Here is a 13,956-nt window from a genome sequence, read left to right on the forward strand (position 1 = left end):
GAATTACTAAGGAAGCTTGTAGAATGTAAATATATCTATTGTGAAAATAAATAAATAAATCTTTTGTGAATTATAAAATAAAGTAATGGTACCGGGAAAGATCCTGAAAGAGTATTTACTGTAGTTCCCTGGTTTCAATTCAATTTAATAGATTATTAGTGAGTACTATTTATGGACAAAATATTATGAGTTTTATTGTAGTCTAATACTATTTTCTATATTTTTGTAATAAAAAATTGGCTGTATTATAATTAAATCTAATTTCAAATATTTACATCCTCAGTGAAATATATATAGTCTTTTTACAAAAGAGGAGTAATTTAGGTCTTGCTCCAAAAGCTTATATGAATTGCCATGAAGCCAACAGAAATCTCATAAAATATATGCACAAAAATCACAAGTTCTCTTGGAACAGTGCAAATAACTTAATCATTGCTATTAAATTTTTAATGTAATATAATTTTACATGCATAGTAGCTAAACAAAATGATAATTTAATTTAAAAGTCTGAGTATATTTTAAACCTACTGAGTTTTTCCATGACATATGACAATGAACATAATTAGAAGAGATGAATGCTCCCTGTTTCTCTTAATAGGATGGAAAAAGGGTGATATAAATTTCGTAATTTCATACTAGAATAATTCGGCACACTTTAATGTAGCCCTATTTTCTGGTATATAGACCAATGGCCAAATAGAGTTGGCACAGGCACATGGAACATTTGTCCTTTCACTTTCTTACACCTGATCTGTCTGATCTGACTCTGTTATCACTACCTACCCATTTCCTTTTTCCATCTGCTCTAGTTCTCTTGGAGCCACACATCCTTGAGACTATCATTGCTACAATAAGCAGTGACATGTAAGATGGGCTATAATGGTGAATATTGGAGATGATCCAATGTTGATGTACTTTATCCCTACACTGCTCTGTAAACTTTGTTCCTGAGTGAGCTCTTTTACAGAAATTATAGAGGGGACTGTGTAAAGCGAGGCGATTCAAGGTTTCTCCTCTGTACCAGTTTACAGAGCCCTGGATCTTTTTTTCCCCAATGTCCCATTCCTCAAAGAGTAGGTTTAGAAGAAACAAACCCTACATTTTGTTAAGTTAAAAAGAAGATATGACTGGATTACATCATGTTTAGAATTGCCCAGTATTTGAATCCAACTCTTTACTTACATCCTTTATGTTATATTGTACTAGTTTATCATTGGATCAAGACTTCCAAAAAAGGCATCATTTTCCTCTGTCTAGCTACATCCTCCAATACCAACTCCCTGACTTCTGATGCATTCTTTTGCAACCTCAAATATTCTTTTTAAAACCAGAGACTTATAAAGACATTTTATTTTCTTGGTTCAGTTCATGATGGAAGAAGAAGTAAAGTATCTTCTCACTTCTATGTTTTAATCATGGAGAAGGCAATTATGAACATTGTGATTATTTTTGAATTTAAGATATAATTGCCATATTACTTTTTTGAGTGCATGAGTTGTGTTTAATTGGAGTCCAAATTACAAAGTTTTTCTTCATTTATTGCTTTTGAATAGGAAACACGTATACAATTAGTCTATTGAAACAAAAGTCATTTATGAAGATTGAGGTAAATATGGCCTGTTTAACATTTTTGAGCCATCTACCATAAAAAAGTTATCTTTTGGGAAAAAATAAGTAATAGCATACTTACAGGAACGAGTGCACTGCTTTCCTTAAGTTCACCATGATTGCTTCAGTGTTAAGCAACCAAAGTTTAAAACTGAGGAAAGGAAGTTTAGATTGGGTTCAAAATGTCATCCTTTCTGGGGAGAGAAAAGAAAAAGAAAATTAGTTAAAGGTCCAAATAATTTACATAACAACCAATTAAATTAACTTAAATATACTTATTAAGGGACAAGAAACAATCAATACTAAATTTATTGCAAACAGGTCAGCATGGTATATCACATAAGTGGTAAAAATGACAAAGAGAATAGATTTTTTGTTATTTACCAATATACAACTATCATAGTTTTTCTAATCATTCTTGTACACACTTTATTTATATGGGGATTCCACTAAATCTTTCCCTGTCGGAACTTCGAATCGGTGTTTTAAGAAAGAAATGAAGAATACATGTTTCTTTAATTTGCAAACCATTAGGGTAAAATTTGTGATCTAATAATCAGGTAACATCTATAAAGTAAAATGTTTTCATCTTTTAATAAATAGAAAACTAAAACAAGTTTTAACTGTTTTTATAAAGTGAAAATACTTTGTACAACTTTTCTAACTTTTTGGCTTCAGAGTGAAGCCATCTGCATTTACATAGATAGCTTTACTTATACTTTGGTTTTAACCAACAATATTCTCTAGAGTACAAAAAAAGGTTTATACCAAAATAAATGAGTTGGTCATGTTTATTATATTGTATATATCAACCACCCTCATGTATCAACTACTTAGTATTCAACAGACAGTATGTTACAGTCAAACCCATGGAATAATGCTGAAAATTATTCAAATAATGCAAACAAAAGTTGAGTTACATTAGATGACTGAAACAAACATTTGTAGTTTCTTTTATTAGGAGGTCACTATGTATCTTCAAAGGTACTAGGAACGAAATATGAAAACTCTCCAAACAACTTATTAAAGAATTTCAGTGAGCAGCTTTGATTTTTGTAGGCTATTTTTAAAAAAAGTTTCATTGAAAAGCCCCAAATATTTACATAGTAGATTATTTACCACTTAGCGTGCACTATACTCAGTATGCTAAAATGTTGGCCAAATTTGCTGAGAATCTCTGCTGCACTTCTTGTGGAATAAAACACCATACCAAGTAGAACATGTCACTCTCAACCTTTACATTGACACTGAAGAAACACTCAGTGTGAGTTCTAATGCTTAACATAGAGAACCTTTTGTTCAGTGATTCCTAACTGAGAGCAGAATTGGTAAACACCTCTGTTCTCCATCTTGTTTTTTCTATAACTTCTACTTTATGATTTTGATTATACTCTCTTCCCACACCAAACATCCAACTGTATTCATTTCTGGGATTGCAAACTATTATAAGAGTCAGGATTGTGATATTAACCTTGTCAACAGTGGGCTGTCCTTGAGAAAAATGTGTGTGTGTGTGTGTGTGTGTGTGTGTGTGTGTGTGTGAGAGAGAGAGAGAGAGAGAGAGAGAGAGAGAGAGAGAGAGAGAGAGAGAGAACAAGAGATAATTGAATAGTTTGAAAACATGGAATCACACGAAATACCTATTTTGTCTAATTTGTAAATATTTTTAAGAAATATGATAAGATATGTTGGTAAACATTTGAAATGTTTTCTAGTATTTCTTAGAAATTAGGAAATAAAATTTTACTAGAACAATATGCACCTCCTTATATTTTCTGTCTCACTTAATGGCAATATTATTTTTCTTTATTTTCACTTATTTCTCATCTTTCACCTGTAAGTTCCAACAGTGCTACTAACACAAAAATCTATCTCAAAATTATATATAATTTAACTGTACTATAATAATACTTAAAATTTGGCCTCCAGTATCCAGGAACCTTAAATATCCTGTTGGAAAGAGAGAGTGACATTAGCCAGATCATCATTAGCCAGACCATTTTTGTCCCTAAAATTTTGCCAGATATGCATAAATCCTTTTTTACTAGGAGGTCTGAAAATAAGTAAAGGAAGATAAAGTGGTCATGTTTACAGAAAAAATAGTAAAGGAAGATAAAGTGGTCGGATTTTGCTTCTTAGCCCTCAGTAAATATGAAAATACTTCTGTTTTTAATAATAAAATATAAAAATTATTTTCAATTTTTATTTTTCAAGTATCCAAAAAGTAATATAATTTAAAAGTTTCAAAGTAAAATATGTTTCATTCTAATAGATAACAACTCAATTGAAATTGTTTTTCCCATAGCTCAACATGATAATCATGCCATAAAGACTGTATTATCCATATTCACCATGCTGGAATCACATTATTGTTACTCAAAATGTTATATTCCATTAAAAGTTAATCAACTGTGTCATCATTTTTACATGTATGTTTTTCTGATAAATATAAATAGAAAAATTAAACAATAATTATTTATTTTCAAAGTTCCAATCTCATTAATTGAGAAGAGCCAAGTAATCATAAAAGTACCATATTACATATAGGCATTTCACCAATTTATTAACTAAAATACCTTGGGAGAAAAATAATATTTTTCTGTGCTATTAAAATTTACACCTTTTTAAAGTTGACTAAACCTGATAGAAAATGTCCCTGGATTAGTGGTAAGGTTAGCGATATGATATGCTAGACAGGCATAAATTATACAAATTATGTAAAGTAAGTAATGTTACATTACATGGTTTACCAAAAGGTCAAATCACTGTGATGACATTTTGCAGAGAAATGCTTTGTAATTTTACAAAAAAGGGAGGAAATGCAAAACCCCTTAAAATCTTGGATAAGATAAAGAGGAACAAAAAATAATAAGACAACTTTAATTAAATGCTCTTATCTGCATACCCTTGTGACTCCATCAATGTTTCATAATTATATATATATATATATATATATATATATATATATATATACACAGAAAATTATATATATATACAGAAAATTATTGATTAACCTGAAATCAATTAGCTGTCTCAAACATGAAGATAAAATCACAAATTAAAGCAACCCTGAATAAGTATACATTTAAACCAATCCCATTTCTTTCTGCAGCATAAATTACAAACCTTTTCATGATCTCTCTAAAGCACTGTAAGATCTTCAGACATCAATAATAGTAACTACATTTGCTAAGGCAAAAAGGGGGACAAATATTAGTTTTCATATATTTCTCAATTATATAATTTTATACAAATTTGTTGCAGAGTAACCTCAATTAATATGAAATTTTAATTAAGCAAAACTTAAACCCTAAACAGTATATTTAATTGAGGCCTATGAATCTATGCTTATATGTCAACATAAGTCATGTGTCATAAAGCATATATCATCATAGTGAGAACATTTGAAAATAATTGAACAAAAATAGGATCTCTATTGTATATTCAGAAATAAATTTCAAACTATCATTATCAGTGTCACTCACATAAATACTTAAAGGTCACTACAGTAATCATTCTGGAGTGAAAACAATTGCATTGGTGAAGAAGGCCTGGCAGGAGTTAAAAAGACCAAAAGATACTTTTGATTCTTGCAACATGCCCTCAGGCTAGGCCAGGGAATTTTTTTCATTTCACCGCTAATTGGAGTGATTCCTTTTTAGCTCTAAATTGAACATGGCTATGATGGGATCAAATCTTTTTAATTACACAATTTCTTTCTGACTTTTTGCAGTGTTCTTTTCCAGGTTTTACATGGGCATGAATTTAAACATATTACACCTTTTGAATGATATTGTGATGATTCACTTAGGGCTATGCTCTCTATGAGGATACCTAGTTTTCCATGTCAGTTTGCCAACCAAGTGGTGAGAGATGTGTGGCCATCTTTGTTGTCTATAGAATACTGTATGTTAAATTCATTTGTGGAAACTACAAGAATGAGAAAGGGAATTCAGTTTTGCACATCATGTCAGTTTTACACATATTAAATTTAGCTATGAAAGAGCTTCTACATTATTATTTATTGGGAGAGATGAGGGCAAAAACATAAGCAAAACCACAAGGGGAAAAAAACAACACAGTTTGGACTCCAGTAAAGTCATATTTGGGGATTAAGTTTACAAATCAACTGTTAAACAAGTAGAAAGTAAATATTAAATTAGAGAAGGGGGAAAAAGTAAGGGGGATGGCAACAAGTAAAGTGGAAAGGATAAGCAAAAGGAAAATGTCAAGGGAGAGTGTTTTGAGAAGGAACAGAGTTTATACTATGTGATTTGTCTAAAAGGTGATGGCTGACGTTCTTAGCACCATTTCATTATGTAATGTAGAAAGAGTCGAGAATGTAGTTAGATAGAGGGGGAGAGAAGAGGACTTGGCAGATTAAGGAGATGGTTGGAGACAAATATTAGTTTTTTCGAAATGGAAAACATTCGAAAGATTTTGTCCAATGCAGCAGAAGCAGATGTGTAATAAACATGTACTAAAGACGAATTTTGGGGAGAAGAAGACATATAGCTATATTTGCCACATAACTCCCATATTCCTTAGCCATGTGCTGTGTACAAAGTAATTGGTTAATGGAAAGAAGGGAAAGGAGAGACTTGAAGAGATTTAATATATGAAGGCAAAATATTCTATTTTAGAATGAAGGACAAGCTCTGATTTTGTCCAAATTGTGCTTGGAGATGATAGAAGTCTACAACTTTATTGAAAACCTGTACATTTCCTTGCATATTTTAAAACTAAGCATTTATCATTCATGTTTACTGTTACCTTTTCCACCCTTTGACACTGAAGGAAGATTGGTCATTTTCAACCACATTTTCTGTCCTCAAACAGTTTCTTATTCTTTCTTTCCCAGACCTGGTCAAATGTAATATCAATAATATGCCATCATTTCCACTTGATTTTTTAAAATTGTTATTGAATTCATTGGTGTGACATTGGTTAATACAATTACATAGGTTTCAAGTATACAATTCTATAATACATCATTTGTGTATTGTATTGTGTGTTCACCACCCAAAGTCAAGTCTCCTTTTATCACCATTTATCCCCCCATTACTTTCTTCTATTTCCCCTATGCCATTTCCCTCTGGTAATCACCATCCTGTTGTGTGTCTATGAGGTTTTCTTTTCTTTGCTTAATCCCTTCACCTTTTTACAAAATTTGGGGGGTATAGATTAACCCATAAAAAGACATAGTTTATATTATATTTCTAGAGATTCTATGAGCTCGTCATGGTGATGCTGCAGGTTACTTTCTCTCATACTGAAGATAATAAATCTGACACTGAATGTTTTAAAAAAAATCATAGAATAGGCAGTTAAATGAGATAATTCTTGTCTGACTTTTTATTATAAAGTATTTAATAATTGAGTAAATAATACATTAAGAAGTTTTATTTTTGTCAGTTTTCACTGTTCAGAAATTATGGACTCATAAGTAAAAAAGTATCCCTCTGGTTACTAGAGTCACTGAGTTTTCAGCAGATGGCTTCATTAAATGTGAATTAGTCACAAATGTTCAGATTAGTCCTGGGAAGACTGTGTTAATGCGGCATGATTTATAACATTTGGGGGAGAATATATAATTCAAAATTATCCTCAGGACTAATGAGTATTGTAGAAATTTTCCTTTCAACTTCAAATGCATTGTAATAATTTTCTAATAAAATAAACAATTATACTAAAATTCATTTTAATTATAATAAAATAATAACTATGATTTTTTTTTACAGAAAGTTACTAAGTTATCCATTTATTACAATCAATGGAATTAAAGACTGCTCTTTGACCGGTCAACACAAGATCTGTAAGCACATAAATAAAGCTTACTTAGAAAATTATTTGATGAAGTTAAATAAATTCAAATCTTCAAATGTCAAATCCCAATTTTTCCTACAATTACAAATTCATAGAACTTTTAGGCTAGAAAAATTATGAGTAATCAAATAATCCAGTCCTTTGTCTTCACACAGGTCTATATTTAACTCACTTCAATAAATTTAATAATTGATATTCTTTAGAACAAATTCCATGAGCTCCATTTTCAAAACCTTTAACTGTTCAGCAATCTGTTGTTGTTTTTTATATTAGGCAAAGAGCCTCAAGCTAAAAAGTCCTTTCTCCTTATTTGTATTTACTAAATCTTTCTGTTTGTTTTACATGTTTTATGAGTGATGACTGCTAAAGTTAGTGAGGCTTAAAGATTGTTAACTCCTAAAATCTACAGCATATATGACCCTAAGTTTTTCACAGCAAAACCCACTCCATTTTTATAAAATTCTTAAAACAAAACAGCTTCAAAATTGATAGACTTAAAAGAGTTACCCAAATAACTCTATGGTAGTAGTAAAAGACACAGAGAGAATCTGTTTTGGGGGCACAGTGCCCTGCAATTTGAATCTGCTTTCTCCATAGGTGGTAGCAGAACTATCCCTGAATTATCTCAGCATTAGCATTCACACAGCAGAGTAAACTGAAGGCTTTTAAACAGAAGTGCTCACGGAGCAAACCATATGCTATATTTCTGCCTTGGAGACCAATTCTGACTAATTTACAGGATGGAAAACTGAAAACTTTGGACACCGTAATAGCAGTTTCATGTATTCAAATATTTATGGCGTGCCTGTTGTGTGCTTGGCATTCTCCTAGATGCTGGGCATGTAGAGAAGACCTCTGCCCTCATGGAGCTTACAGTACAGCAGGATATATAGACAGTAGCATTTAAACAAATAAGTAGAATAATTTTAAATAGTAAGAATTGCTATAAATCAAATGAAATGGCATATGGGATAAAGAGTAACTTTATGAAATATTTTACATGTATCTACATATGTATCCATAGCTTGAGCTTACATATTTTTAAAATATTATAATATACTAATAATATTAGCCAGTATTTGATGCTTATTCTCAATCACAATAAATATACAATTCTTTTATACTGGTGAGTTAAGAACATGGGTGTGACTGGTGGGAATAGTTCAAAAATTTCTGTTAGTTTGATTTACATATGCAAACTAAGGGAGACATTCCCAATTCATCATTTGTTAAGATATTTAAAATTCAAGTTAGCAATGAAATAAAATGTGTTTTTCACATTTACACTGGTATCTCCACCCCCATAAGCAACTTCCCATTTTATTAGGTTAAGAAATCACAAATTTTCGACCATGTAGCAGCAGGCTGTAGAGGGTTCCAGTAGAGTCATGAAAAGCGAAAAGTTCAATCAGTTGTCCAGATGTATTTATTGCCAAATAACTGAGTACTTGGATACATCTGGACATCCGAATGAACTCTTAACTCCTCATTTTTCCAACAGGTATTCATTTCACAGCTTCAGAATCACCTATATTAAGGGGGGAAAAAACCAACAAACAAAAATACACTTTGGAGTGGAAGGGTCAGTCTTTTCCTGGTTCTTCTATCCCATATAAAAAAAAACCACAAAGCAACTCCTGCTGTTGTTTTACAACATTACTAAACAGTACATATAAATCACTAACATTCAGCAACATCCATAAGTAACAGATTAAAAGTGAGAAACTAAAATACATCACCAAATAGGCGTTAAATTAAAACTGATTTAATAATAAATAATTTACATAATGTATAATTCTTTCTAGTATGGTCAGTATTCTAGATGTTAAATATGTGTAGTATAGCAGAAAGGACTATGTTGGGTGGTAGGAGACATGAGTTCTAGTCCTGACTCTATCAATTAGTTGATGTGTGACTTAGCATAAGTCACTAAACCAATTTCAGCCTCAGTTTTTTCATCCATGACATGAAGTGTTTGTGATTCAGGTATTTTCATAAATGTTTTCCTTTATTCTTTGTTATTTTATAAATAAGATGCTTCTAAATAATTAAGTTTGGTTATAATTACATTCTATTTCTTATAATTGGCAATTAAATGTGAAACATACATTCATCTGAGAAAGCCTCTTGATTTCAAAAGAGTGTGAAAGTAATTTTTTTTCTTTTGGTTTTTCATTTGGCATATTTTATTTTTATGTACTTTATTTGATCATTTTTTTAAATCCTCACCTGAAGATATGTTTTATTGATTTTTAGAGAGAGAGAAAGGGAGAGGAACATCAATGTGAGAGAAACATCAATCAGTTGCTTTCTGATAGTAGATCAAACCTGCAACCTAGATATGTGCCCTGACCTGGGATCGAACCACCAACTTTTTGGTGTATGGGATGATGCTCTAACCAACTGAGCCACCCAGCTATGGCTGAAAGTTATTTTTAACTTGAGTACTCTCATAATTCAGCTTGCATATCCTACAAATTAATGTGCATGTATTCTGTTCTACCTCCTTTACTTTCTTAAATGAATCCTAAATACATATCTCATTCTTAAAGAGTTAGGAGACCACACGGACTCACAAAAATTAAAATAGAATTATTTCATTGTAATTTCCTGATTTAAAAAAAAAATCTCACTCCTAGGATACTTTATAGAAAAAGTGAAGTATTAGAAGGAATGGCCAGATTTGTGGCTATCTAAAATTTGACTTTTTAAAAAAAATTTTTTTATTTTTACTTTAGAGGTTTAATGCTCAACTAAAACCTGTTCACTACTTTGTGTACTTTTCTTCTTTTTTAAAATTTATTGAGGAAAAATAGTACTTCAATTTCAGGACTTCAAGAATGCTGTTTTAAAAATATATTTTTATTTATTTCAGAGAGGAAGGGAGGAGAGAGAGATAGAAACATCAATGATGAGAGAAACTCATTGATTGGATGCCTCATATACATCCCCCACTGGGGATCGCAACCCACAACTCAGATGTGTGGCCTGACACGGAATTGAACCATGACCTCCTGGTTAATAGGTCACACTCAACCACTGAGTCACACCTGTGAGGCAAACTCTGTTTCTTGCACCACTTCTGTGAACTTCATATTAGATGGTGTCTCCTCTCAGTAAGATTAAAGCTAAAATATCATATCACAAGTGACATGTAATGTTTCACTTTTTTTTTCTAGCTAGATGCAAGAAGAATTCTGCTAATTACTCTCCCAGAGGACCTCCTGTACAACTCAATTTACAAAATAAAATCTGTCAAGAAGTTCAAGCCAACATAAATCCTTAAATCCTTATGCTCATGATTCCAAAATGTGTGTGTGTGTGTGGGGGGGGGAGGTGGGTGGAGAGGTGGGTGTACTGGGAGTGGGGAATAAAAAGAACGGTGCTATGAATATAGAGATATATTATTATCATCCTCAAAGCCACTATAATTTCATAAATTGAAATCATTTCATGATGATTCAAAGTCCTTTTGAGTGGTTGAATATTTTCACTCATAATTTTCAGGCAGGAAAACGAAGTTACCTAATATTAAAATTCTGAAATATTGATCACTGCAAAGTTGAATAAAATAAGCCATTTGTGAAATAGCAGATGCTTCATGACCGCCACACCTCACCTATTTTTACATCTCACTGAAGATCATTCTACATATAGGCAATCACCACTGTTCTACTCACTCCTGTGCAGTATTAACAACAACTTTCTATCACAGACTCTAGCTATAATATGGATCAACTGAAGGCAATTTTGCTAAAATACGAACAGGTTATTTCATAGTTTTCTCCAGAGTTAAAGTAAAGTTGAAAAGAAAAAAATAAAATTATATTTCTGATACAATTGAGAAAATTTGAATATAGATTGGGATATTAAATGGTATCAAGAAAAATAAATAAATAAATAAATAAATAAATAGTATCAAGGAATTATTCTTAAAATTGTTAGGTGTGGTAATTGCATCATGGTTATGTAAGAATTGTAAAAATTTGGCATGAGTGGAGCCATTTATTTTTTTATTGAATTTATTGGGGTGACTTTATCTAAATCAAGGTCATTGGAATATTAAATAAAGTCACACAGGAACATGTGCCCACCAGAGAGTAATTGTCTTTTTTTTTTTTTTTTTTTTGCATTTCAGGGACTCAATATTTTATGATAGCATAGCAATGGCATGCTTTACTTTACCAAACAGCATATGATGCTGATTAAATTATGCATTTGTTTAACAAAAATATATTGTATGCATCCACCTGAACATTTGTTTTCCTTTAAGTAGTAAATCATTAGGTAGTGTTGCTACTTCTATTGTTACATTTAAAAATTGTCACAAGGAGTCTTATTTTCATTTTTATAAATAATATTTTTAAATTAAAATTATAAGCCATAATTTTTCAAAGTACAGGTACAGTGTTAATAAAACAAAATACACAAACATTAAACGACCACCTACTATATGCCAGGCATTATGATAACTAGTTACACATAATTTAAGTTCTAAGACTCATTTTATAGAAAAAGAAACTGGTAGGTTTAAAGAGGTTAAACAGTTTTTCTCAGTAAATTGCAACTTTAAGATTCAAAATAATATCTGGGGGCTTAACCCCCATCAGCACATTTAGTAAGATGATATAAGCAAAGAGTTTATGTGTATATCAAGGCATTATTCATTTATTCAACACATTTTAATGCCTACTATGTGATTGACAATATTCTAAACACATGAGATACATGAGTAAATAAAGCAAAGATCCCTGCCTATCTAGAGATTAGATTCTTTTTTAAAATGTAATAAATCATTATTGTTCAGATTATTACAGTTGTTTCTCCTTCCCCCCCATAACTCCCTTCCTCCCAGTTACTACCTCACCCTCTGCCCTTACCTCCTCCACACTGTCCTCATCCATAGGTCTACGATTTTTATCCAGTCTCTTCCTGTATCCCCCACACCCATTTCTCCCAGAGAATTATCAATCCACTCCAATTCTATGACCCTGATCTATTATATTCACCACTTTATTCTGTTCCTCAGATTTTTAATTTACTTGGTTTTTAGATTTATTTGTTTGGAGATATGTATTTGTTGTTCATAATTTTTATCTTTACTTTTTTCTTCTTCTTCCTCTTCTTAAAGAATACCTTTCAGCATTTCATATAATACTGATTTGGCGGTGATGAATTCCTTTAGCTTTTTCTTGTCTGTGAAGCTCTTTATCTGACCTTCAATTGTGAATGATAGCTTTGCTGGGTAGAGTAATCTTGGTTGTAGGTTCTTGCTATTTATCACTTTGAATATTTCTTGCCACTCCCATCTGGCCTGCATAGTTTCTGTTGAGAAATCAGCTGACAGCTGTATGGTTACTCCCTTATAGGTAATTAACTGTTTTTCTCTTGCTGCTTTTAATATTCTATCTTTGTCTTTTTCCCTTGACATCTTAATTATGATGTGTCTTGGTGTGGTCCTCTTTGGATTTCTCCTGTTTGGACTTCCTATACTTGTAAGTCTATTTCTTTCACCAGGTAGGGGAAGTTTTTGGTCATTATTTTTTCAAATAGGTTTTCAGTATCTTGCTCTCTCTCTTCTTCTGGCACCCCCATAATTCTGATGTTGATATATCTGGAATTGTCCCAGAGGCTTCTTACAACTATCTTCAAATTTTTGGATTCTTTTTCCTTTTTGCTTTCCCAGTTGAGTTTTTTTTTGTTTGTTTGTTTGTTTGTTTTTTGTTGTGTTTTGATTTTGTTTTTTGCTTCTTTTTATTTCAAATCTTTGACTTGATTATTTCATTCCTATAGTCTGCTTTGGGTCTATGTATAATATTTTTTATTTCAGTCAGTGTATATTTAATTTCTAGTTAGTCCTTTTTCATACCCTCGAGGGTCTCATTGAATTTATCAGCCGTTTCTAGGAAATTCTTGAAAAACTTTATAACTGTGGTTTTGAACTCTATTTTGTCCAGTAGTTTGCATTCCTCCATTTATTTCATTTGTGTTGTTTCTTTGTCTATGAATTTTTGCTGCTTCCCTGAGTTCGTAGGGTGGCTTTGTGTGCTAGGTGTCCTATATGGTCCAGTGGGTCAGCATCCCAGTTACTTGAGGTGGACATTCTTGGTGCAAGTCTATGTGTACAGCCTTGATGTAGTTAAGTCTTGATTGTTGTTTGTGTTACTGGGAAGAATTGACCTCTAGGCTAATTGGCTGTGAGGACCCACTGTGTCTATAATGGAAGAACTGCTGTGCTGGAGACATGCTTATGGGGCAGGTCTTGCTTCAGTGGAGCTTTGCTGCTCACTGAATCTGCCTTTTGAATGAGTCACTTATGGATGTGAGTAGTTGAAATCTGGTGTAGTCTCACACTGACCACTAGATACACTAGCTTCTGGATCTCCAATGAGGTGCAGGTCACCTACTGTCTGAGGCCACCCAGCAGGAGCTACAGAGAGAAGTACAGTTTTCTCCTCTTTGCTTTGGGTTTGGAGGTTTGGGAGCTGTCTGAGCAGAGCTGCATTGCGTTTGGTTAAGCTG

General features: G+C 32.1%; 1 protein-coding gene and 1 long non-coding RNA gene across 2 annotated transcripts in view; both read right to left on the bottom strand.

Moving 5' to 3' along the window:
* The window catches only part of LOC311615093, a 629,078-nt gene that overhangs the window by 512,286 nt on the left and 102,836 nt on the right, over positions 1 to 13,956 (bottom strand). The window lies entirely within an intron of this gene.
* The window catches only part of HTR2C (5-hydroxytryptamine receptor 2C), a 365,841-nt gene that overhangs the window by 197,544 nt on the left and 154,341 nt on the right, over positions 1 to 13,956 (bottom strand). The window contains exon 3 of the mRNA XM_084870291.1: positions 1,691 to 1,802. Coding sequence (XP_084726417.1) covers positions 1,691 to 1,725 — 35 coding nt within the window. The 5' untranslated portion in view covers positions 1,726 to 1,802. The remainder of the gene's footprint in view (positions 1 to 1,690; positions 1,803 to 13,956) is intronic.

This window comes from Pipistrellus hanaki (assembly GCF_964339955.1).
Source record: "Pipistrellus hanaki genome assembly, chromosome: X".
NCBI classification, from domain to species: Eukaryota; Metazoa; Chordata; class Mammalia; order Chiroptera; family Vespertilionidae; genus Pipistrellus; species Pipistrellus hanaki.